Consider the following 22,447-nt stretch of genomic DNA (forward strand, 5'->3'; position numbering starts at 1 on the left):
TGAGTCAGTTTTTAAAGGCCATGTGTTGACATAGTTTCCTGGAACACATGTTCTGCCTGGTTAAATAGACAGCGTGTCCACATGTCCTGCCTGGTTAAATAGACAGCGTGTCCACATGTCCTGCCTGGTTAAATAGACAGCGTGTCCACATGTCCTGCCTGGTTAAATAGACAGCGTGTCCATATGTCCTGCCTGGTTAAATAGACAGCGTGTCCACATGTCCTGCCTGGTTAAATAGACAGCGTGTCCACATGTCCTGCCTGGTTAAATAGACAGCGTGTCCACATGTCCTGCCTGGTTAAATAGACAGCGTGTCCACATGTCCTGCCTGGTTAAATAGGCAGCGTGTCCACATGTCCTGCCTGGTTAAATAGACAGCGTGTCCACATGTCCTGCCTGGTTAAATAGACAGCGTGTCCACATGTCCTGCCTGGTTAAATAGACAGCGTGTCCACATGTCCTGCCTGGTAAAATAGACAGCGTGTCCACATGTCCTGCCTGGTTAAATAGACAGCGTGTCCACATGTTCTGCCTGGTAAAATAGACAGCGTGTCCACATGTCCTGCCTGGTTAAATAGACAGCGTGTCCACATTCTGTGTGGAACACATGTGGAGAATGTTTCTAATGCTCATGTTATGCCAATAATGTTGTGATCAGTCATGAATATTGTTATTTATTGTTCCTAATATCATCACATCATACTCTGGTATGTTGTCCTCTGATGAGGTTTTATTAATGTGATACAAATGTCTTTGAGCATTAACAAGCAGGGTTAGTGAGTTTTTGCACTTATCACTGATGCTCTTGTTTAAATGACTCCTCACATATGAACTCTGTTGTTGTTGTGTGACTTTAAGCAGGAAGTGACCCCGCTGTGTATGATGATGATCCTTTGCAGAGTCTACCTTAAACACTTTGTTTCTCCAGATAATTGATGTCAAGTGACTGAGGTGCTGTGGGTTCAGCCTGACTGCCTCAGCCTTGTAGGATGAGTGTCTGTGTGTATTATTATTTGTTGAATATGGTATTTTCATTGAAAATCACTGATGCTATGGGCTGTCTACCTCAATGCTGCTGCATGACAAGCATGTGAGAAGAACACACATCTGCTTGTGTTACTGGGTGACTGGCTGGCTGGGTGACTGGCTGGCTGGGTGACTGACTGGGTGACTGACTGGCTGACTGACTGGGTGACTGACTGACTGCATGACTGGGTGACTGACTGGCTGCATGACTGGGTGACTGGCTGGCTGGGTGACTGGCTGACTGACTGGCTGCATGACTGGGTGACTGACTGACTGCATGACTGGGTGACTGACTGGCTGCATGACTGGGTGACTGGGTGACTGGCTGGCTGGGTGGGTGACTGGCTGACTGACTGGCTGCATGACTGGGTGACTGACTGACTGCATGACTGGGTGACTGACTGACTGCATGACTGGGTGACTGACTGGCTGCGTGACTGACTGACTGGCTGCGTGACTGACTGACTGGCTGCGTGACTGACTGACTGGCTGCGTGACTGACTGACTGACTGGCTGCGTGACTGACTGGCTGCGTGACTGACTGGCTGCGTGACTGACTGACTGGGTGACTGACTGGCTGCGTGACTGACTGACTGGGTGACTGACTGACTGGGTGACTGACTGACTGTGGTGGCTGGCTGTGTGACTGACTGACTGACTGACTGACTGACTGACTTGTACATGTCAAGCAGGATTGCATAATGGCTATATCGTTACCTCTAACTACAGGCAAAATAAACTATGTGAATAAGAAACTCATGATGTCTATGTCAAACAAACAAATCAAAAGCTTCTAATTGTTGATTTGATGAAACAAGACTAGTGTTCAGCTGTAAAAGACAGCTTTATGGAAGCAGAGAAAGGCCTGTGGTTTACACTACAGTACTGGGGCACCAGATGTACTGTTACCCTGTATGGCCTGGTTTACACTACAGTACTGAGGCACCAGATGTACTGTTACCCTGTATGGCCTGGTTTACACTACAGTACTGAGACACCAGATGTACTGTTACCCTGTTTGGCCTGGTTTACACTACAGTACTGAGGCACCAGATGTACTGTTACCCTGTATGGCCTGGTTTACACTACAGTACTGAGACACCAGATGTACTGTTACCCTGTATGGCCTGGTTTACACTACAGTACTGAGACACCAGATGTACTGTTACCCTGTTTGGCCTGGTTTACATAAACACTAGACCTGGGGAAGGAGAGGAGAGACTGGGTTAGACCTCCTAGATAAACACTAGACCTGGGGAAGGAGAGGAGAGACTGGGTTAGACCTCCTAGATAAACACTAGACCTGGGGAAGGAGAGGAGAGACTGGGTTAGACCTCCTAGATAAACACTAGACCTGGGGAAGGAGAGGAGAGACTGGGTTAGACCTCCTAGATAAACACTAGACCTGGGGAAGGAGAGGAGAGACTGGGTTAGACCTCCTAGATAAACACTAGACCTGGGGAAGGAGAGGAGAGACTGGGTTAGACCTCCTAGATAAACACTAGACCTGGGGAAGGAGAGGAGAGACTGGGTTAGACCTCCTAGATAAACACTAGACCTGGGGAAGGAGAGGAGAGACTGGGTTAGACCTCCTAGATAAACACTAGACCTGGGGAAGGAGAGGAGAGACTGGTTTACACTACAGTACTGAGACACCAGATGTACTGTTACCCTGTTTGGCCTGGTTTACACTACAGTACTGAGGCACCAGATGTACTGTTACCCTGTATGGCCTGGTTTACACTACAGTACTGAGGCACCAGATGTGCTGTTACCCTGTATGGCCTGGTTTACACTACAGTACTGAGGCACCAGATGTACTGTTACCCTGTATGATTACAGGTGATGTCACAAGATGAGGTGCTGTTCCTTTACCCTGTATCCCATGATGGACTGCTATTATTGGGAGTGACATGTTCCACAGCTAGCAGGAAGTAAGACAACACAGAATGAAAACACTACCAGTTGGGTGTACAATAACTTCCCTCACAACACCACTCATGATGTCCTCTCTGTTAAAGCGTTGGAAACCTAAATTTAGCTGCATTCCACTGTGTATAGATTAGGCTACTGGTGAAAATCAATAGTACATTTACAAAAACAAATGATTTACCTTAACTTCACACATTTTCTGAATCGGTGCTCATGGTCACAGTCACAGACAGTTCAAAGTGCATCCGTCTCAAATAGTCATTCAGATTCCCATGTAAAATGGCTTTTTAACTTCCCTGGGCTACCCTAGTCTACAGCCAGTGGGATCGCGTGGCGCGAAATACAAATACCTCAAAAATGCTATAACTTAAATTTCTCAAACATATGACTATTTTACACCATTTTAAAGACAAGCCTCTTGTTAATCTAACCACATTGTCCGATTTTCAAAAAGGCTTTACAGCGAAAGCAAAACATTAGATTATGTCAGGAGAGTACCCTGCCAAAAATAATCACACAGCCATTTTCAAAGCAAGCATATATGTCACAAAAACCAAAACCACAGCTAAATGCAGCACTAACCTTTGATGATCTTCATCAGATGACACTCCTAGGACATTATGTTATACAATACATGCATGTTTTGTTCAATCAAGTTCATATTTATATCAAAAAACAGCTTTTTACATTAGCATGTGATGTTCAGAACTAGCATACCCATCGAAAACTTCCGGTGAATTTACTAAATTACTCATGATAAACGTTCACAAAATACATAACAATTTTTTAAAGAAATATAGATACAGAACTCCTTTATGCAATCGCAGTGTCGGATTTTAAAATAGCTTTTCGGCGAAAGCACATTTTGCAATATTCTGAGTACATAGCTCGGCCATCACGGCTAGCTATTTTGACACCGACCAAGTTTGGGGCTCACTAAACTCAGAATTACTATTAGAAAAATTGGATTACCTTTGCTGTTCTTCATCAGAATGCACTCCCAGGACTTCTATTTCAACAACAAATGTTGTTTTGGTTCCAAATAATCCATAGTTATATTCATATAGCTCCGTTTTGTTCGTGCATTCAGGTCACTATCCGAAGGGTGATGCGCGAGCGCATTTCGTGACAAAAAAATTCAAAATATTCCATTACCGTACTTAGAAGCATGTCAAACACTGTTTAAAATCAATTTTTATGCTATTTTTCTCGTAAAATAGCGATAATATTCCAACCGGGCAACGTTGTATTCATTCAAAGGCTGAAAGAATTTTTTTGGAGAATTCTCGTGACCGCGCATCTCCAGTGTCACTGTCCCCAGGCTGACCACTCACAAACTCTCCTGCTGTTCTTCGCCCAGAGACAGCAGACACCCCATTCCACTATTTGGCGGCTTTAGAGAGCCAATGGGAGCTTTAGAAAGTGTCACGTTACAGCACAGATGCTGTATTTTCCATAGAGATGCAACAGAAGGACAACAAATTGTCAGACAGGGCACTTCCTGTATGGAATCTTCTCAGGTTTTGGCCTGCCATATGAGTTCTGTTATACTCACAGACACCATTCAAACAGTTTTAGAAACTTTAGAGTGTTTTCTATCCAAATCTACTAATAATGTGCATATTCTCGTTTCTGGGCAAGAGTAGTAACCAGTTTAAATCGGGTACGTATTTTTATCTGGCCGTGCCCCCTAGCCCCAACACGTTAACTGACTAAAATATCAGAAATATATATTTTTGTGAATGAAATGCTCAACATTTGAAGAAAGTAATTTTTCCTCACGGCTAACTATCAGGAAGTTTGAAAAGACAGGCGGAGTGGGCAGGGAGCTTATATTCATGAGCTGGCCTTGACTGACAGCTCTTTGAAACCCCTATGTCAAACTGGACTGCAGTCCTGCAGTAAAATCAGCCCTAGCAAATCAGGTGAAACACAAACATTGAAATTGCATAATTTGTCATGTCTCTGCTGGGAGCGGTTCACAGCAGCACTGACGGATGTGTTGAATGACAACCCCCCCCCCCTTTTGTTCCATGCTTGAAGACCAGTAACACCAGACAGATGAAAGGGGAGACATAAGTCTCTCTACCATAGATGAATAGTGTCAACTTTTAATTATATTTGCTGACACCTTACAGCCCAATTTTGGCACCAGTAGAGTAGCTGTATAAACCACGCCCCTCCACAAACACGCCTTCTCCGATGTTGGTAACGAGGCAGTACTTATTTCAATTAGGTAAGAAAATATGTTACCGTTGCTGTATTAAAATGAGAGTTAGGGTGACCCCTTTTCCCTTAATAATCCTGCCTCCTGAATCCAAGTGTTTGACATGGGGGGAGGGGACCAGTAGCTTTATGACCAACCTTGATCAATGTTGGAGCAACAGTCATTTTTCATACTTTGATCTGGTTTCATCCAAATATCATCACATAACATGAAAAACATGATTTGACTGTTCATGACCTTTAAGTATCCTCGGCATAGTGGCAGTTAAGTCGTTTCTCTCCCCTAAAAAAGTCTAAACTCCCCTGCGTAAAGCTGTAGTGATAGTGGCCAATCCAGTCCAGCAGGGTCAGTCAAGTTCAATCAGACCCAGCATGACTGTATTTCAGGAGGGTCATCTCCTCTTTCTGTCATCAGCTGCTTGTCCCTGGTTCTGTCTGTGTCCTCCATTCTGCTGCAGCCCGTCCAGTTGGAGATGGTTCTGGCTATAGCGCTTGATAAGGGCTCCGGGAAGCAGGGCCACACAGGCGATGGCCAACAGCTGTAGCAGCGTCCCCCAGGAGAAGATATCGTCCAGGGAAGAGATCTCTGACAGGATGGAGCCTGTCCGCACGCAGATGAAGTTATACGGGATCAAACCTGATGAAGGAGAGGAGAGACTGGGTTAGACCTCCTAGATAAACACTAGACCTGGGGAAGGAGAGGAGAGACTGGGTTAGACCTCCTAGATAAACACTAGACCTGGGGAAGGAGAGGAGAGACTGGGTTAGACCTCCTAGATAAACACTAGACCTGGGGAAGGAGAGGAGAGACTGGGTTAGACCTCCTAGATAAACACTAGACCTGGGGAAGGAGAGGAGAGACTGGGTTAGACCTCCTAGATAAACACTAGACCTGGGGAAGGAGAGGAGAGACTGGGTTAGACCTCCTAGATAAACACTAGACCTGGGGAAGGAGAGGAGAGACTGGGTTAGACCTCCTAGATAAACACTAGACCTGGGGAAGGAGAGGAGAGACTGGGTTAGACCTCCTAGATAAACACTAGACCTGGGGAAGGAGAGGAGAGACTGGGTTAGACCTCCTAGATAAACACTAGACCTGGGGAAGGAGAGGAGAGACTGGGTTAGACCTCCTAGATAAACACTAGACCTGGGGAAGGAGAGGAGAGACTGGGTTAGACCTCCTAGATAAACACTAGACCTGGGGAAGGAGAGGAGAGACTGGGTTAGACCTCCTAGATAAACACTAGACCTGGGGAAGGAGAGGAGAGACTGGGTTAGACCTCCTAGATAAACACTAGACCTGGGGAAGGAGAGGAGAGACTGGGTTAGACCTCCTAGATAAACACTAGACCTGGGGAAGGAGAGGAGAGACTGGGTTAGACCTCCTAGATAAACACTAGACCTGGGGAAGGAGAGGAGAGACTGGGTTAGACCTCCTAGATAAACACTAGACCTGGGGAAGGAGAGGAGAGACTGGGTTAGACCTCCTAGATAAACACTAGACCTGGGGAAGGAGAGGAGAGACTGGGTTAGACCTCCTAGATAAACACTAGACCTGGGGAAGGAGAGGAGAGACTGGGTTAGACCTCCTAGATAAACACTAGACCTGGGGAAGGAGAGGAGAGACTGGGTTAGACCTCCTAGATAAACACTAGACCTGGGGAAGGAGAGGAGAGACTGGGTTAGACCTCCTAGATAAACACTAGACCTGGGGAAGGAGAGGAGAGACTGGGTTAGACCTCCTAGATAAACACTAGACCTGGGGAAGGAGAGGAGAGACTGGGTTAGACCTCCTAGATAAACACTAGACCTGGGGAAGGAGAGGAGAGACTGGGTTAGACCTCCTAGATTAAGTCGATATCGGAGGAGGGAGAGTTTGGAACAGTAAAGGTGGAAAGTATCTGCCATTGGTAATTAATGACATCTGTTGTACTAGTACTTCAATATAACAAGGGAGAGACTGTGTTAGCCTTCTGAGCTAAAGCCTAGACATTAACTCAGTGAGCTAATGAAAGTCTTCACGTCTTAAGCAAAATGATGTATCATGCGAGTGTCATTCTTAGTAGTATTATATAATAGTCCTGTGTGTTGCGTTGCGCGGCAGTGCTGCTTCTGTTTCTCACCGATGAGTACGGAGAAGAAGAAGATGGAGACGGGGATGTTGAGGATGGGGGACGTGACGTTCAGGAACCAGTTAGGAGTCATGGGGAAGAACCGCAGGAACAGGAGGAAGAAGAACAGACTGCTACGGTTCTCCTCCACCTGACGGAGAGAGAGAAGGAGAGGTGATGGGAGAATGGAGGAGGTAGAGAGAGAAGGAGAGGGGGTGGGAGAACGGAGGAGGTAGAAAGAGAAGGAGAGGGGGTGGGAGAACGGAGGAGGTAGAGAGAGAAGGAGAGGGGGTGGGAGAACGGAGGTGGTAGAGAGGGAAGGAGAGGTGATGGGAGAACGGAGGAGGTAGAGAGAGAAGGAGAGGTGATGGGAGAACGGAGGAGGTAGAGAGAGAAGGAGAGGTGATGGGAGAACGGAGGAGGTAGAGAGAGAAGGAGAGGTGATGGGAGAACGGAGGAGGTAGAGAGAGAAGGAGAGGTGATGGGAGAACGGAGGAGGTAGAGAGAGAAGGAGAGGTGATGGGAGAACGGAGGAGGTAGAGAGAGAAGGAGAGGTGATGGGAGAATGGAGGAGGTAGAGAGAGAAGGAGAGGTGATGGGAGAACGGAGGAGGTAGAGAGAGAAGGAGAGGTGATGGGAGAACGGAGGAGGTAGAGAGAGAAGGAGAGGTGATGGGAGAACGGAGGAGGTAGAGAGAGAAGGAGAGGTGATGGGAGAACGGAGGAGGTAGAGAGAGAAGGAGAGGTGATGGGAGAACGGAGGAGGTAGAGAGAGAAGGAGAGGTGATGGGAGAACGGAGGAGGTAGAGAGAGAAGGAGAGGTGATGGGAGAACGGAGGAGGTAGAGAGAGAAGGCGAGGGGGTGGAGAACGGAGGAGGTAGAGAGGGAAGGAGAGGTGATGGGAGAATGGAGGAGGTAGAGAGAGAAGGAGAGGTGATGGGAGAACGGAGGAGGTAGAGAGAGAAGGAGAGGTGATGGGAGAACGGAGGAGGTAGAGAGAGAAGGAGAGGGGGTGGGAGAACGGAGGTGGTAGAGAGGGAAGGAGAGGTGATGGGAGAACGGAGGAGGTAGAGAGGAAGGAGAGGGGGTGGGAGAACGGAGGAGGTAGAGAGGAAGGAGAGGGGGTGGGAGAACGGAGGAGGTAGAGAGAGAAGGAGAGGTGATGGGAGAACGGAGGAGGTAGAGAGGGAAGGAGAGGGGGTGGGAGAACGGAGGAGGTAGAGAGGGAAGGAGAGGGGGTGGGAGAACGGAGGAGGTAGAGAGGGAAGGAGAGGGGGTGGGAGAACGGAGGAGGTAGAGAGGGAAGGAGAGGTGATGGGAGAACGGAGGAGGTAGAGAGAGAAGGAGAGGTGATGGGAGAACGGAGGAGGTAGAGAGAGAAGGAGAGGTGATGGGAGAACGGAGGAGGTAGAGAGAGAAGGAGAGGTGATGGGAGAACGGAGGAGGTGGAGAGAGGGGGGTGGGAGAACGGAGGAGGTAGAGAGAGAAGGAGAGGTGATGGGAGAACGGAGGAGGTAGAGAGAGAAGGAGGGGTGGGAGAACGGAGGAGGTAGAGAGGGAAGGAGAGGGGGTGGGAGAACGGAGGAGGTAGAGGAGAAGGAGAGGTGGTGGGAGAACGGAGGAGGTAGAGAGAGAAGGAGAGGTGATGGGAGAACGGAGGAGGTGGAGAGGGGAGGAGGTGAGAGGGAAGGCGAGGGGGTGGGAGAACGGAGGAGGTAGAGAGCGGAGGAGGTAGAGAGGAAGGAGAGGGGGTGGAGAACGGAGGAGGTAGAGAGGGAAGGAGAGGGGGTGGAGAACGGAGGAGGTAGAGAGAGAAGGAGAGGGGGTGGGAGAACAGAGAAGGTGGAGAGGGGAGGAGGTAGAGAGGGAAGGCGAGGGGGTGGGAGAACGGAGGAGGTAGAGAGAGAAGGAGAGGTGATGGGAGAACGGAGGAGGTAGAGAGAGAAGGAGAGGTGATGGGAGAACGGAGGAGGTAGAGAGAGAAGGAGAGGTGATGGGAGAACGGAGGAGGTAGAGAGAGAAGGAGAGGTGATGGGAGAACGGAGGAGGTAGAGAGAGAAGGAGAGGTGATGGGAGAACGGAGGAGGTAGAGAGGGAAGGAGAGGTGATGGGAGAACGGAGGAGGTAGAGAGGGAAGGAGAGGTGATGGGAGAACGGAGGAGGTAGAGAGGGAAGGAGAGGTGATGGGAGAACGGAGGAGGTAGAGAGGGAAGGAGAGGTGATGGGAGAACGGAGGAGGTAGAGAGAGAAGGAGAGGTGATGGGAGAACGGAGGAGGTAGAGAGAGAAGGAGAGGTGATGGGAGAACGGAGGAGGTAGAGAGGGAAGGAGAGGTGATGGGAGAACGGAGGAGGTAGAGAGAGAAGGAGAGGTGATGGGAGAACGGAGGAGGTAGAGAGAGAAGGAGAGGTGATGGGAGAACGGAGGAGGTAGAGAGAGAAGGAGAGGTGATGGGAGAACGGAGGAGGTAGAGAGGGAAGGAGAGGTGATGGGAGAACGGAGGAGGTAGAGAGGGAAGGAGAGGTGATGGGAGAACGGAGGAGGTAGAGAGGGAAGGAGAGGTGATGGGAGAACGGAGGAGGTAGAGAGGGAAGGAGAGGTGATGGGAGAACGGAGGAGGTAGAGAGAGAAGGAGAGGTGATGGGAGAACGGAGGAGGTAGAGAGAGAAGGAGAGGTGATGGGAGAACGGAGGAGGTAGAGAGGGAAGGAGAGGTGATGGGAGAACGGAGGAGGTAGAGAGGGAAGGAGAGGGGGTGGGAGAATGGAGGAGGTAGAGAGAGAAGGAGAGGTGATGGGAGAACGGAGGAGGTAGAGAGGGAAGGAGAGGGGGTGGGAGAATGGAGGAGGTAGAGAGAAGGAGAGGGGGTGGGAGAACGGAGGAGGTAGAGAGGGAAGGAGAGGGGGTGGGAGAACGGAGAAGGTAGAGGGAAGGAGAGGGGGTGGGAGAACGGAGGAGGTAGAGGGAAGGAGAGGGGGTGGGAGAATGGAGGAGGTAGAGAGGGAAGGAGAGGGGGTGGAGAACGGAGGAGGTAGAGAGGGAAGGAGAGGGGGTGGGAGAACGGAGGAGGTAGAGAGGGAAGGAGAGGGGGTGGGAGAACGGAGGAGGTAGAGAGGGAAGGAGAGGGGGTGGGAGAACGGAGGAGGTAGAGAGGGAAGGAGAGGGGGTGGGAGAATGGAGGAGGTAGAGAGGGAAGGAGAGGGGGTGGAGAACGGAGGAGGTAGAGAGGGGAGGAGGTAGAGAGGGAAGGAGAGGGGGTGGGAGAATGGAGGAGGTAGAGGGGGTGGGAGAACGGAGGAGGTAGAGAGGGTGGGAGAATGGAGGAGGTAGAGAGGGTGGGAGAGAGGAGGAGGTAGAGGGAAAAGGTGGGGTGGGAGAACGGAGGAGGTAGAGAGGGAAGGAGAGGGGGTGGGAGAATGGAGGAGGTAGAGAGAAGGAGAGGTGGTGGGAGAACGGAGGAGGTAGAGAGGGAAGGAGAGGGGGTGGGAGAACAGAGAAGGTGGAGAGGGGAGGAGGTAGAGAGGGAAGGCGAGGGGGTGGGAGAACGGAGGAGGTAGAGAGGGGAGGAGGTAGAGAGGGAAGGAGAGGGGGTGGAGAACGGAGGAGGTAGAGAGGGAAGGAGAGGGGGTGGAGAACGGAGGAGGTAGAGAGAGAAGGAGAGGGGGTGGGAGAACAGAGAAGGTGGAGAGGGGAGGAGGTAGAGAGGGAAGGCGAGGGGGTGGGAGAACGGAGGAGGTGGAGAGAGAAGGAGAGGTGATGGGAGAACGGAGGAGGTAGAGAGAGAAGGAGAGGTGATGGGAGAACGGAGGAGGTAGAGAGAGAAGGAGAGGTGATGGGAGAACGGAGGAGGTAGAGAGAGAAGGAGAGGGGGTGGGAGAACGGAGGAGGTAGAGAGAGAAGGAGAGGTGATGGGAGAACGGAGGAGGTAGAGGGAGAAGGAGAGGTGATGGGAGAATGGAGGAGGTAGAGGGAAGGAGAGGTGATGGGAGAACGGAGGAGGTAGAGGGAAGGAGAGGTGATGGGAGAACGGAGGAGGTAGAGAGGGAAGGAGAGGTGATGGGAGAACGGAGGAGGTAGAGAGAGGAGAGGTGATGGGAGAACGGAGGAGGTAGAGAGAGAAGGAGAGGTGATGGGAGAACGGAGGAGGTAGAGAGAGAAGGAGAGGTGGTGGGAGAATGGAGGAGGTAGAGAGGGAAGGAGAGGTGATGGGAGAATGGAGGAGGTAGAGAGAGAAGGAGAGGTGATGGGAGAACGGAGGAGGTAGAGAGAGAAGGAGAGGTGATGGGAGAACGGAGGAGGTAGAGAGAGAAGGAGAGGTGATGGGAGAACGGAGGAGGTAGAGAGAGAAGGAGAGGTGATGGGAGAACGGAGGAGGTAGAGAGAGAAGGAGAGGTGATGGGAGAACGGAGGAGGTAGAGAGAGAAGGAGAGGGGGTGGGAGAACGGAGGAGGTAGAGAGAGAAGGAGAGGTGATGGAGAACGGAGGAGGTAGAGGGAGAAGGAGAGGTGATTGGAGGAGGTAGAGGGAAGGAGAGGTGATGGGAGAACGGAGGAGGTAGAGGGAAGGAGAGGTGATGGGAGAACGGAGGAGGTAGAGAGGGAAGGAGAGGTGATGGGAGAACGGAGGAGGTAGAGAGAGGAGAGGTGATGGGAGAACGGAGGAGGTAGAGAGAGAAGGAGAGGTGATGGGAGAACGGAGGAGGTAGAGAGAGAAGGAGAGGTGGTGGGAGAACGGAGGAGGTAGAGAGAAGGAGAGGTGGTGGGAGAACGGAGGAGGTAGAGAGAGAAGGAGAGGTGGTGGGAGAACGGAGGAGGTAGAGAGGGAAGGAGAGGTGATGGGAGAACGGAGGAGGTAGAGAGGGAAGGAGAGGTGATGGGAGAACGGAGGAGGTAGAGAGGGAAGGAGAGGTGATGGGAGAACGGAGGAGGTAGAGAGAGAAGGAGAGGTGATGGGAGAACGGAGGAGGTAGAGAGAGAAGGAGAGGTGATGGGAGAACGGAGGAGGTAGAGAGAGAAGGAGAGGTGATGGGAGAACGGAGGAGGTAGAGAGGGAAGGAGAGGTGATGGGAGAACGGAGGAGGTAGAGAGAGAAGGAGAGGTGATGGGAGAACGGAGGAGGTAGAGAGAGAAGGAGAGGTGATGGGAGAACGGAGGAGGTAGAGAGAGAAGGAGAGGTGATGGGAGAACGGAGGAGGTAGAGAGAGAAGGAGAGGTGATGGGAGAACGGAGGAGGTAGAGAGAGAAGGAGAGGTGATGGGAGAACGGAGGAGGTAGAGAGAGAAGGAGAGGGGATGGGAGAACGGAGGAGGTAGAGAGAGAAGGAGAGGTGATGGGAGAACGGAGGAGGTAGAGGGAGAAGGAGAGGTGATTGGAGGAGGTAGAGGGAAGGAGAGGTGATGGGAGAACGGAGGAGGTAGAGGGAAGGAGAGGTGATGGGAGAACGGAGGAGGTAGAGAGGGAAGGAGAGGTGATGGGAGAACGGAGGAGGTAGAGAGAGGAGAGGTGATGGGAGAACGGAGGAGGTAGAGAGAGAAGGAGAGGTGATGGGAGAACGGAGGAGGTAGAGAGAGAAGGAGAGGTGGTGGGAGAACGGAGGAGGTAGAGAGAAGGAGAGGTGGTGGGAGAACGGAGGAGGTAGAGAGAGAAGGAGAGGTGGTGGGAGAACGGAGGAGGTAGAGAGGGAAGGAGAGGTGATGGGAGAACGGAGGAGGTAGAGAGAGAAGGAGAGGTGATGGGAGAACGGAGGAGGTAGAGAGAGAAGGAGAGGTGATGGGAGAACGGAGGAGGTAGAGAGGGAAGGAGAGGTGATGGGAGAACGGAGGAGGTAGAGAGAGAAGGAGAGGTGATGGGAGAACGGAGGAGGTAGAGAGAGAAGGAGAGGTGATGGGAGAACGGAGGAGGTAGAGAGAGAAGGAGAGGTGATGGGAGAACGGAGGAGGTAGAGAGAGAAGGAGAGGTGATGGGAGAACGGAGGAGGTAGAGAGGGAAGGAGAGGTGATGGGAGAACGGAGGAGGTAGAGAGAGAAGGAGAGGTGATGGGAGAACGGAGGAGGTAGAGAGAGAAGGAGAGGTGATGGGAGAACGGAGGAGGTAGAGAGAGAAGGAGAGGTGATGGGAGAACGGAGGAGGTAGAGAGAGAAGGAGAGGTGATGGGAGAACGGAGGAGGTAGAGAGGGAAGGAGAGGTGATGGGAGAACGGAGGAGGTAGAGAGGGAAGGAGAGGTGATGGGAGAACGGAGGAGGTAGAGAGGGAAGGAGAGGTGATGGGAGAACGGAGGAGGTAGAGAGGGAAGGAGAGGTGATGGGAGAACGGAGGAGGTAGAGAGAGAAGGAGAGGTGATGGGAGAACGGAGGAGGTAGAGAGAGAAGGAGAGGTGATGGGAGAACGGAGGAGGTAGAGAGGGAAGGAGAGGTGATGGGAGAACGGAGGAGGTAGAGAGAGAAGGAGAGGTGATGGGAGAACGGAGGAGGTAGAGAGAGAAGGAGAGGTGATGGGAGAACGGAGGAGGTAGAGAGGGAAGGAGAGGTGATGGGAGAACGGAGGAGGTAGAGAGGGAAGGAGAGGTGATGGGAGAACGGAGGAGGTAGAGAGGGAAGGAGAGGTGATGGGAGAACGGAGGAGGTAGAGAGGAAGGAGAGGTGATGGGAGAACGGAGGAGGTAGAGAGGGAAGGAGAGGGGGTGGAGAAGGAGGAGGTAGAGAGAGAAGGAGAGGTGTGGGAGAACGGAGGAGGTAGAGAGGAAGGAGAGGGGGTGGGAGAAGGAGGAGGTAGAGAGAAGGAGAGGGGGTGGGAGAACGGAGGAGGTAGAGAGGGAAGGAGAGGGGGTGGGAGAACGGAGAAGGTAGAGGGAAGGAGAGGGGGTGGGAGAACGGAGGAGGTAGAGGGAAGGAGAGGGGGTGGGAGAATGGAGGAGGTAGAGAGGGAAGGAGAGGGGGTGGAGAACGGAGGAGGTAGAGAGGGAAGGAGAGGGGGTGGGAGAACGGAGGAGGTAGAGAGGGAAGGAGAGGGGGTGGGAGAACGGAGGAGGTAGAGAGGGAAGGAGAGGGGGTGGGAGAACGGAGGAGGTAGAGAGGGAAGGAGAGGGGGTGGGAGAACGGAGGAGGTAGAGAGGGAAGGAGAGGGGGTGGGAGAATGGAGGAGGTAGAGGGGGTGGGAGAACGGAGGAGGTAGAGAGGGTGGGAGAATGGAGGAGGTAGAGAGGGTGGGAGAGAGGAGGAGGTAGAGGGAAAAGGTGGGGTGGGAGAACGGAGGAGGTAGAGAGGGAAGGAGAGGGGGTGGGAGAATGGAGGAGGTAGAGAGAAGGAGAGGTGGTGGGAGAACGGAGGAGGTAGAGAGGGAAGGAGAGGGGGTGGGAGAACGGAGGAGGTAGAGAGGGTGGGAGAGGGGGTGGAGAACGGAGGAGGTAGAGAGCGGAGGAGGTAGAGAGGGAAGGAGAGGGGGTGGAGAACGGAGGAGGTAGAGAGCGGAGGAGGTAGAGAGGGAAGGAGAGGGGGTGGAGAACGGAGGAGGTAGAGAGGGAAGGAGAGGGGGTGGAGAACGGAGGAGGTAGAGAGAGAAGGAGAGGGGGTGGGAGAACAGAGAAGGTGGAGAGGGGAGGAGGTAGAGAGGGAAGGAGAGGGGGTGGAGAACGGAGGAGGTAGAGAGGGAAGGAGGTAGAGAGGGAAGGAGAGGGGGTGGAGAACGGAGGAGGTAGAGAGGGAAGGAGAGGGGGTGGAGAACGGAGGAGGTAGAGAGGGAAGGAGAGGGGGTGGAGAACGGAGGAGGTAGAGAGGGAAGGAGAGGGGGTGGAGAACGGAGGAGGTAGAGAGCGGAGGAGGTAGAGAGGGAAGGAGAGGGGGTGGAGAACGGAGGAGGTAGAGAGCGGAGGAGGTAGAGAGGGAAGGAGAGGGGGTGGAGAACGGAGGAGGTAGAGAGGGAAGGAGAGGGGGTGGAGAACGGAGGAGGTAGAGAGGGAAGGAGGTAGAGAGGGAAGGAGAGGGGGTGGAGAACGGAGGAGGTAGAGAGGGAAGGAGAGGGGGTGGAGAACGGAGGAGGTAGAGAGGGGAGGAGGTAGAGAGGGAAGGAGAGGGGGTGGAGAACGGAGGAGGTAGAGAGGGAAGGAGGTAGAGAGGGAAGGAGAGGGGGTGGAGAACGGAGGAGGTAGAGAGGGAAGGAGAGGGGGTGGAGAACGGAGGAGGTAGAGAGGGAAGGAGAGGGGGTGGAGAACGGAGGAGGTAGAGAGGGAAGGAGAGGGGGTGGAGAACGGAGGAGGTAGAGAGCGGAGGAGGTAGAGAGGGAAGGAGAGGGGGTGGAGAACGGAGGAGGTAGAGAGCGGAGGAGGTAGAGAGGGAAGGAGAGGGGGTGGAGAACGGAGGAGGTAGAGAGGGAAGGAGAGGGGGTGGAGAACGGAGGAGGTAGAGAGAGAAGGAGAGGGGGTGGGAGAACAGAGAAGGTGGAGAGGGGAGGAGGTAGAGAGCGGAGGAGGTAGAGAGGGAAGGAGAGGGGGTGGGAGAACGGAGGAGGTGGAGAGGGGGTGGGAGAACGGAGGAGGTAGAGAGCGGAGGAGGTAGAGAGGGAAGGAGAGGGGGTGGAGAATGGAGGAGGTAGAGAGGGAAGGAGAGGGGGTGGAGAACGGAGGAGGTAGAGAGGGAAGGAGAGGGGGTGGGAGAACGGAGGAGGTAGAGAGGGAAGGAGAGGGGGTGGGAGAACGGAGGAGGTAGAGAGGGAAGGAGAGGGGGTGGGAGAACGGAGGAGGTAGAGAGGGAAGGAGAGGGGGTGGGAGAACGGAGGAGGTAGAGAGTGAAGGAGAGGGGGTGGGAGAACAGAGAAGGTGGAGAGGGGAGGAGGTAGAGAGGGAAGGAGAGGGGGTGGGAGAACGGAGGAGGTAGAGAGGGAAGGAGAGGGGGTGGGAGAACGGAGGAGGTGGAGAGGGGGTGGGAGAACGGAGGAGGTAGAGAGCGGAGGAGGTAGAGAGGGAAGGAGAGGGGGTGGGAGAACGGAGGAGGTGGAGAGGGGGTGGGAGAACGGAGGAGGAAGAGAGAACTGTCATTGTAAATGTACTTATTAATGAATGATTGGAGGGATATTACTAGAGTCCCAACACTGTAAAAGAATGTGGCATTCTGTATTCTTACCCTGTGTAACACGGTTAGTTATGTTTCCCTTGCCACTGTTTATGTATTCCTATTGGTTGGTTGAATTTACATATCAATAAGGTGTTATGCCATAGGTCATGCTTGCAGCTAGGGGGAGGTCACATTCTGAAATAGTGCATTTTATACATTATATACTTCTATGGCCTTTTATTGTCCCCAGCACAAGGTGCACATTTGTAATGATCAAGCTGTTTAATCAGCTTCTTGATATGCCACACCTGCCAGGTAGATGGATTAGCTTGGCAAAGGAGAAATGTTCACTAACAGGGATATAAACAAATGTCCGTACACAATTTGAGAAAAAGAAGCTTTTTGTGCGTATGGAAGATGTCTGGTGTCTTATGTCAGCTCATGAAACATGGGACCAACACTTTACATGTTGTGTTTCTATTTTAGTTCAGTGTATATTTGTGTGTACAGTACCTGTTAGATATTGGTGGCTTCCTGGGATGCACTTTTCTGTGTTATTGCTGTAAGAAAGAGTTACCCAGCATGCTCTAATTCAGTTATTTCCATGCCAACAGGCAATTCACAAATCTGCAGTGATCAACATACTGTTGTCCTGAACATGTATTTCCTGGTGTCTATCATCAGAATAATCACCAATCAACTGGGACCAAACCAAAAACCCAAGAGAGTCAGGAAGTAGATCACATCTGTTACACTGGTGATCAGACCAGTCTTCTGGTCTGCACTGGACAACTGTTACACCTGTCTAACCTAATGTGTAAGCCAAGGACACTGTAAGAGGAGACCCACACACACACCCCTCTAGTCTATCTTTAGAGAATTGTAATCAAAGGACATGTGGTGAAGGAAGGGCCTGTATCCCCCCAGTCATACACCCTCCTCCAACAAGCCCATGGTACTGTGGTCTGGGACAACATACTGTCTCTCTCTCACACCTTGTTCTGCAGCCTGTCCACCTGGTCAGGGAACAAGCGTATGATGTAGCTCTTCCCGAAGGCAGCAGACAGCAGGTAACAGAAGGTAGAGCCGGTGGTGGTCAGAAGACAGGCCAGGACCAGACCCTGCCATGGACCAAACAGCGCCCCCGCCAGCATGTTCTGGGAAGCACAGGAGATGAGCTTGGTGAGCACTGGTGGAAAAAGTACCCAATTGTCATACTTGAGTAAAAGTAAAGATACCGTCATAGAAAATTACTCAAGTGAAAGTCACCCAGTAAAATAATACTTGAGTAAAGGTCAAAGTATATGGTTTTAAATATACTTAAGTACCAGAAGTTAACTGAAAACCTATAAATCATTTCAAATTGCTTATATTAAGCAAACCAAACGACACACTGTTCTAGTTTGTTTATCTCCAGATAGCCAGGGGCACACTCCAACACTCCAACATTATTTACAAATGAAGCATGTGTGTTTAGTGAGTCTGCCAGATCAGAGGCAGTCGGGATAAGTGTGTGAATTGGACAATTTTCTGTCCTGCTAAGCATTCAAAATGTGACGAGTACTTTTGGGTGTCAGGAAAAATGTATGGAGTAAAAACAACATTATTTTCTTTAGGAATGTAGTGAAATAAAAGTAGTAAACAATATAAATAGTAAAGTACAGATACCCCAAAAAACGAGCAGTACTTTAAAGTATTTTTACTTAAGTACTTTCCACCCCTGATGGTGAGGGTCAGGAGGCAGGCTGTTCTGACCATGGATGGAGGTTCTGCTCTTAGGGTCATAGGTTCATGGACACGTGGAAACAGTTTGTGTGTGTTCCATGGATGAGTGTAATGTTAGTCCCTCTCACCAGGAAGGAGGAGCCAGGGATGGCGAAGGACTGTTTGTAGAGGTAGGCACTACAGAACAGCAGCACCACGTAGCCTGTGTGTTCTGTCTTATAGAACTGCAGCATCTCAGCCAGCTCCCTCAGCTCATCCAGGTCCGACGGGAACTTCAGTCTGGAGGGAAACGAACACCAGCAACATCAGATAACATGGTTCCTAGTACTAGTGTCAGATTTAGACCTAAATATTGGCACCTAGTTACTGTTTGCACCAGGGAGAAGTTTTTTTTTTTTTCTTCAAATGGGAATTGAGGACACTGAGGACAGAGCATTTAAGGTAACACAGGTGAAGGCCATAGGAAGGGGTCATAGGAAGGGGTTATAGGTCATAGGAAGGGGTTATAGGAAGGAGTTATAGGTCATAGGAAGGGGTTATAGGAAGGGGATATAGGTCAAAGGAAGGGGTTATAGGTCATAGGAAGGGGTTATAGGTCATAGGAAGGGATTATAGGAAGGGGATATAGGTCATAGGAAGGGGTTATAGGTCATAGGAAGGGGTTATAGGAAGGAGTTATAGGTTATAGGAAGGGGTTATAGCCAGCCATAGTACACACAGTACAGACATACTATGGTTGTATATACTATGGCTGTGTATACTACGGCTGTCTATACTACAGCAGTATATACTATGGCTGTGTATTCTACGGCTGTCTATACTACAGCAGTATATACTGCGGCTGTGTATACTGCGGCTGTGTATACTATGGCTGTGTATACTATGGCTGTGTATACTATGGCTGTATATACTATGGCTGTCTATACTATGGCTGTCTATACTATGGCTGTATATACTATGGCTGTGTATACTATGGCTGTGTATACTATGGCTGTGTATACTATGGCTGTATATACTATGGCTGTGTATACTATGGCTGTCTATACTATGGCTGTGTATACTATGGCTGTGTATACTATGGCTGTGTATACTATGGCTGTCTATACTATGGCTGTGTATACTATGGCTGTATATACTATGGCTGTGTATACTATGGCTGTATATACTATGGCTGTGTATACTATGGCTGTATATACTATGGCTGTGTATACTATGGCTGTATATACTATGGCTGTATATACTATGGCTGTGTATACTATGGCTGTGTATACTATGGCTGTCTATACTATGGCTGTGTATACTATGGCTGTATATACTATGGCTGTGTATACTATGGCTGTGTATACTATGGCTGTGTATACTATGGCTGTATATACTATGGCTGTGTATACTATGGCTGTATATACTATGGCTGTGTATACTATGGCTGTCTATACTATGGCTGTCTATACAGCCGTAGTATACACAGCCATAGTACAGACAGTCATAGTATACACAGCCCAGCCGTAGTATACACAGCCGTAGTATACACAGCCGTAGTACACACAGCCGTAGTACACAGCCGTAGTTGTAGTCATATAGGGAAGACATAATGCTCAGCCCCCAGTCTGCTGGTGTATGACTAGTCTAAACTTGACTCTCTAGAGTATTGGGAATCTGGGGATACCCTAATCTGACATCATAGACAGGTCAAACACAGACTAAAGTGGGCATGGCTGGTGCCCGTGTGCAGGCATGAGAGAGAGGGAGAGGTTTCCAGATGGCGGAGAGAAGGATGTGTTTGAGAGAGTATGAAACAGGATATGGGACAGAAATAGCGGCTTTTGCTCTGGGATTTCTGCCTCTGCTAGTTTCGATGCTGGAAGTTTCAGGCTCCTCAGCCGTGACACAGACACACGCAAACAGAATGAACCATGAAACCTAAGCTGCTGGTATCACATCTAATTGTTGAGCTATATGGGATGAATGGAAGGCAAAGCCACTGTGGTTAGGATCTCAGGTGTGTATTCCTCAGCACATCGTGTCCAGTGTTATGTCCTGGGTAGCACCTCATCAGAACCGTCAGGTGTGTATTCCTCAGCACACCGTGTCCAGTGTTATGTCCTGGGTAGCACCTCATCAGGACCGTCCGGTGTGTATTCCTCAGCACACCGTGTCCAGTGTTATGTCCTGGGTAGCACCTCATCAGAACCGTCCGGTGTGTATTCCTCAGCACATCGTGTCCAGTGTTATGTCCTGGGTAGCACCTCATCAGAACCGTCCGGTGTGTATTCCTCAGCACACTGTGTCCAGTGTTATGTCCTGGGTAGCACCTCATCAGAACCGTCCGGTGTGTATTCCTCAGCACACCGTGTCCATTGTTATGTCCTGGGTAGCACCTCATCAGAACCGTCCGGTGTGTATTCCTCAGCACACCGTGTCCAGTGTTATGTCCTGGGTAGCACCTCATCAGAACCGTCCGGTGTGTATTCCTCAGCACACCGTGTCCAGTGTTATGTCCTGGGTAGCACCTCATCAGAACCGTCCGGTGTGTATTCCTCAGCACACCGTGTCCAGTGTTATGTCCTGGGTAGCACCTCATCAGAACCGTCCGGTGTGTATTCCTCAGCACACCGTGTCCAGTGTTATGTCCTGGGTAGCACCTCATCAGAACTGTCCGGTGTGTATTCCTCAGCACACCGTGTCCAGTGTTATGTCCTGGGTAGCACCTCATCAGAACCGTCCGGTGTGTATTCCTCAGCACACCGTGTCCAGTGTTATGTCCTGGGTAGCACCTCATCAGAACCGTCCGGTGTGTATTCCTCAGCACACGTGTCCAGTGTTATGTCCTGGGTAGCACCTCATCAGAACCGTCCGGTGTGTATTCCTCAGCACACTGTGTCCAGTGTTATTTCCTGGGAGCACCTCATCAGACAGTCCGGGTGTATTCCTCAGCACACTGTGTCCATTGTTATGTCCTGGGTAGCACCTCATCAGAACCGTCCGGTGGTGGACCTCGCAGGAGACCATATAGACCCAGTGGTGCCCTCCTGTCCAGGCTGTCCATCCACCTCCGTCTACCATCACCTCTGGATGTCTGTTCTCTAATAGGAGTGTACAGGGCTGATAAACATGACGCCAGGGTCGTGAAACTCCTTTATAATTAGGTACGGTGAAATATGATGGGACGATGACATAATGCCAACCAAGACGAGTGTGTCCCGTCCAGGGTTAGGTCAGAGCTGTATGTTCTCATACTCATCAGACTGAGGAGGACAGTATTTCAGGCCAAGTGAACCTAAGCCAACCAAGAGAGGCCATGGCCAGGTCTCCACTGGGGCAGAAACCATAGGAGAGGTGGGGCTGGATGAGACACACAGGGGTTTAGAGTAGGCCTATAGGAACATCATCTGAAAACAGGAACTACTGTGATATTATCACCTAATGCTGTCAAACAACACCATCAGACAAGGACAAATACTTTGGGAGAACAGCAACCAGCTGTTACATGTCCTCTGAATTAGCCTACACTGACAGTCAGGTGTTTGATGATGCCATTTAGATAACTTGTCATGCAATCATCTGAGGGAAATGAGATGCTGCCAAACGCAGTGATTATTACAGCACCTCAATGGACTCTGCGCTGTCTGTCAATGCACTTATCAACATCATAATCACACAACAGATAACCACTCTGGGAGTACTCTGAGACTTTATACTAGATCTATTACATAAATGGTGATGTCACTATGCTAATATAACACTGTGGAAGTGGCTATATATTGACTTATTTGTAAAGTTATATATGTAAACATGTCCTAGAAAGTGTCATTGCACAAGCAGGCAGCTGCTGTAGCCTATAATTATTCTGCTAATAGCTGAAAAGTCTTGCGACATCTACCAAATTGTAGCTATAGATCTGTTGAGGCTGGCTACCTGTACTCAACAACTTCCATGTCCCCGGCTCCCTCTGCGCTCTCGTTGTTTAACTCCACCTCATGTCGCCGGTGATGTTGCGGTCCGGGCGGCAGGAAAGAGGACAGGAGATAGAGGTAGAAAGTTGCCCCTCCTACCACAGACAATAAACCCGAAATGGAGCCCATTGCTACGCGCTACACCGACCTCCTATCAGAAAGGCTTGTTCGGTGACCGACTCCCGGTGTCGGTGTTGAGAAGTGAACGTCACAGAATAACTTCTGACGGTTGCCCTGTGGTCGTGGAAGGCTTTCAACTATATCTTCACTAGAGGGCAGCCTCGTGTTCTCTCTGGTGGTGCACGGGTCAACTGCCAGACTAGAGTACTGAGGATCACTGTCTGGACCTTGATGTTATAAACTACAGTTGGCTCTCTCTACACCAAAGGATGTTTTTGGGCAACAAGCTTGTTTCTCTGCACTATAACAGCT

At 50.9% G+C, this 22,447-nt stretch overlaps 1 protein-coding gene across 1 annotated transcript; it reads right to left on the reverse strand.

Moving 5' to 3' along the window:
- Window positions 1–5,038: 5,038 nt before the first annotated feature.
- On the reverse strand, window positions 5,039–22,238 carry LOC106575842 (transmembrane protein 41A-B). The gene is made up of 5 exons (XM_082963728.1): window positions 21,978–22,238; window positions 18,191–18,341; window positions 17,333–17,494; window positions 7,308–7,446; window positions 5,039–5,821 (listed from the first exon to the last, which is right to left on the reverse strand). Exons 1-5 carry the CDS (start codon window positions 22,142–22,144, stop codon window positions 5,577–5,579), a joined length of 864 nt encoding a protein of 287 aa, XP_082819854.1. The 5' UTR covers window positions 22,145–22,238; the 3' UTR covers window positions 5,039–5,576.
- Window positions 22,239–22,447: the final 209 nt, after the last annotated feature.

This window comes from Salmo salar, chromosome 17 (genome assembly GCF_965601325.2).
Source record: "Salmo salar chromosome 17, fSalSal1, whole genome shotgun sequence".
Lineage (NCBI taxonomy): Eukaryota > Metazoa > Chordata > Actinopteri > Salmoniformes > Salmonidae > Salmo > Salmo salar.

What these genes read in the sequence shown, in the direction of transcription:
- LOC106575842 (XM_082963728.1), bottom strand. Translation starts at nt 22,144, where the DNA reads ATGGGCTCCATTTCGGGTTTATTGTCTGTGGTAGGAGGGGCAACTTTC. An exon ending in TGGACAGGCTGCAGAACAAG is followed by an intron (nt 7,447 to 17,332) that starts GTGTGAGAGAGA and finishes TCTCTCCGTCAG; the next exon opens with GTGGAGGAGAACCGTAGCAG. An exon ending in CTTCTTCTCCGTACTCATCG is followed by an intron (nt 5,822 to 7,307) that starts GTGAGAAACAGA and finishes CTCCTTCATCAG; the next exon opens with GTTTGATCCCGTATAACTTC.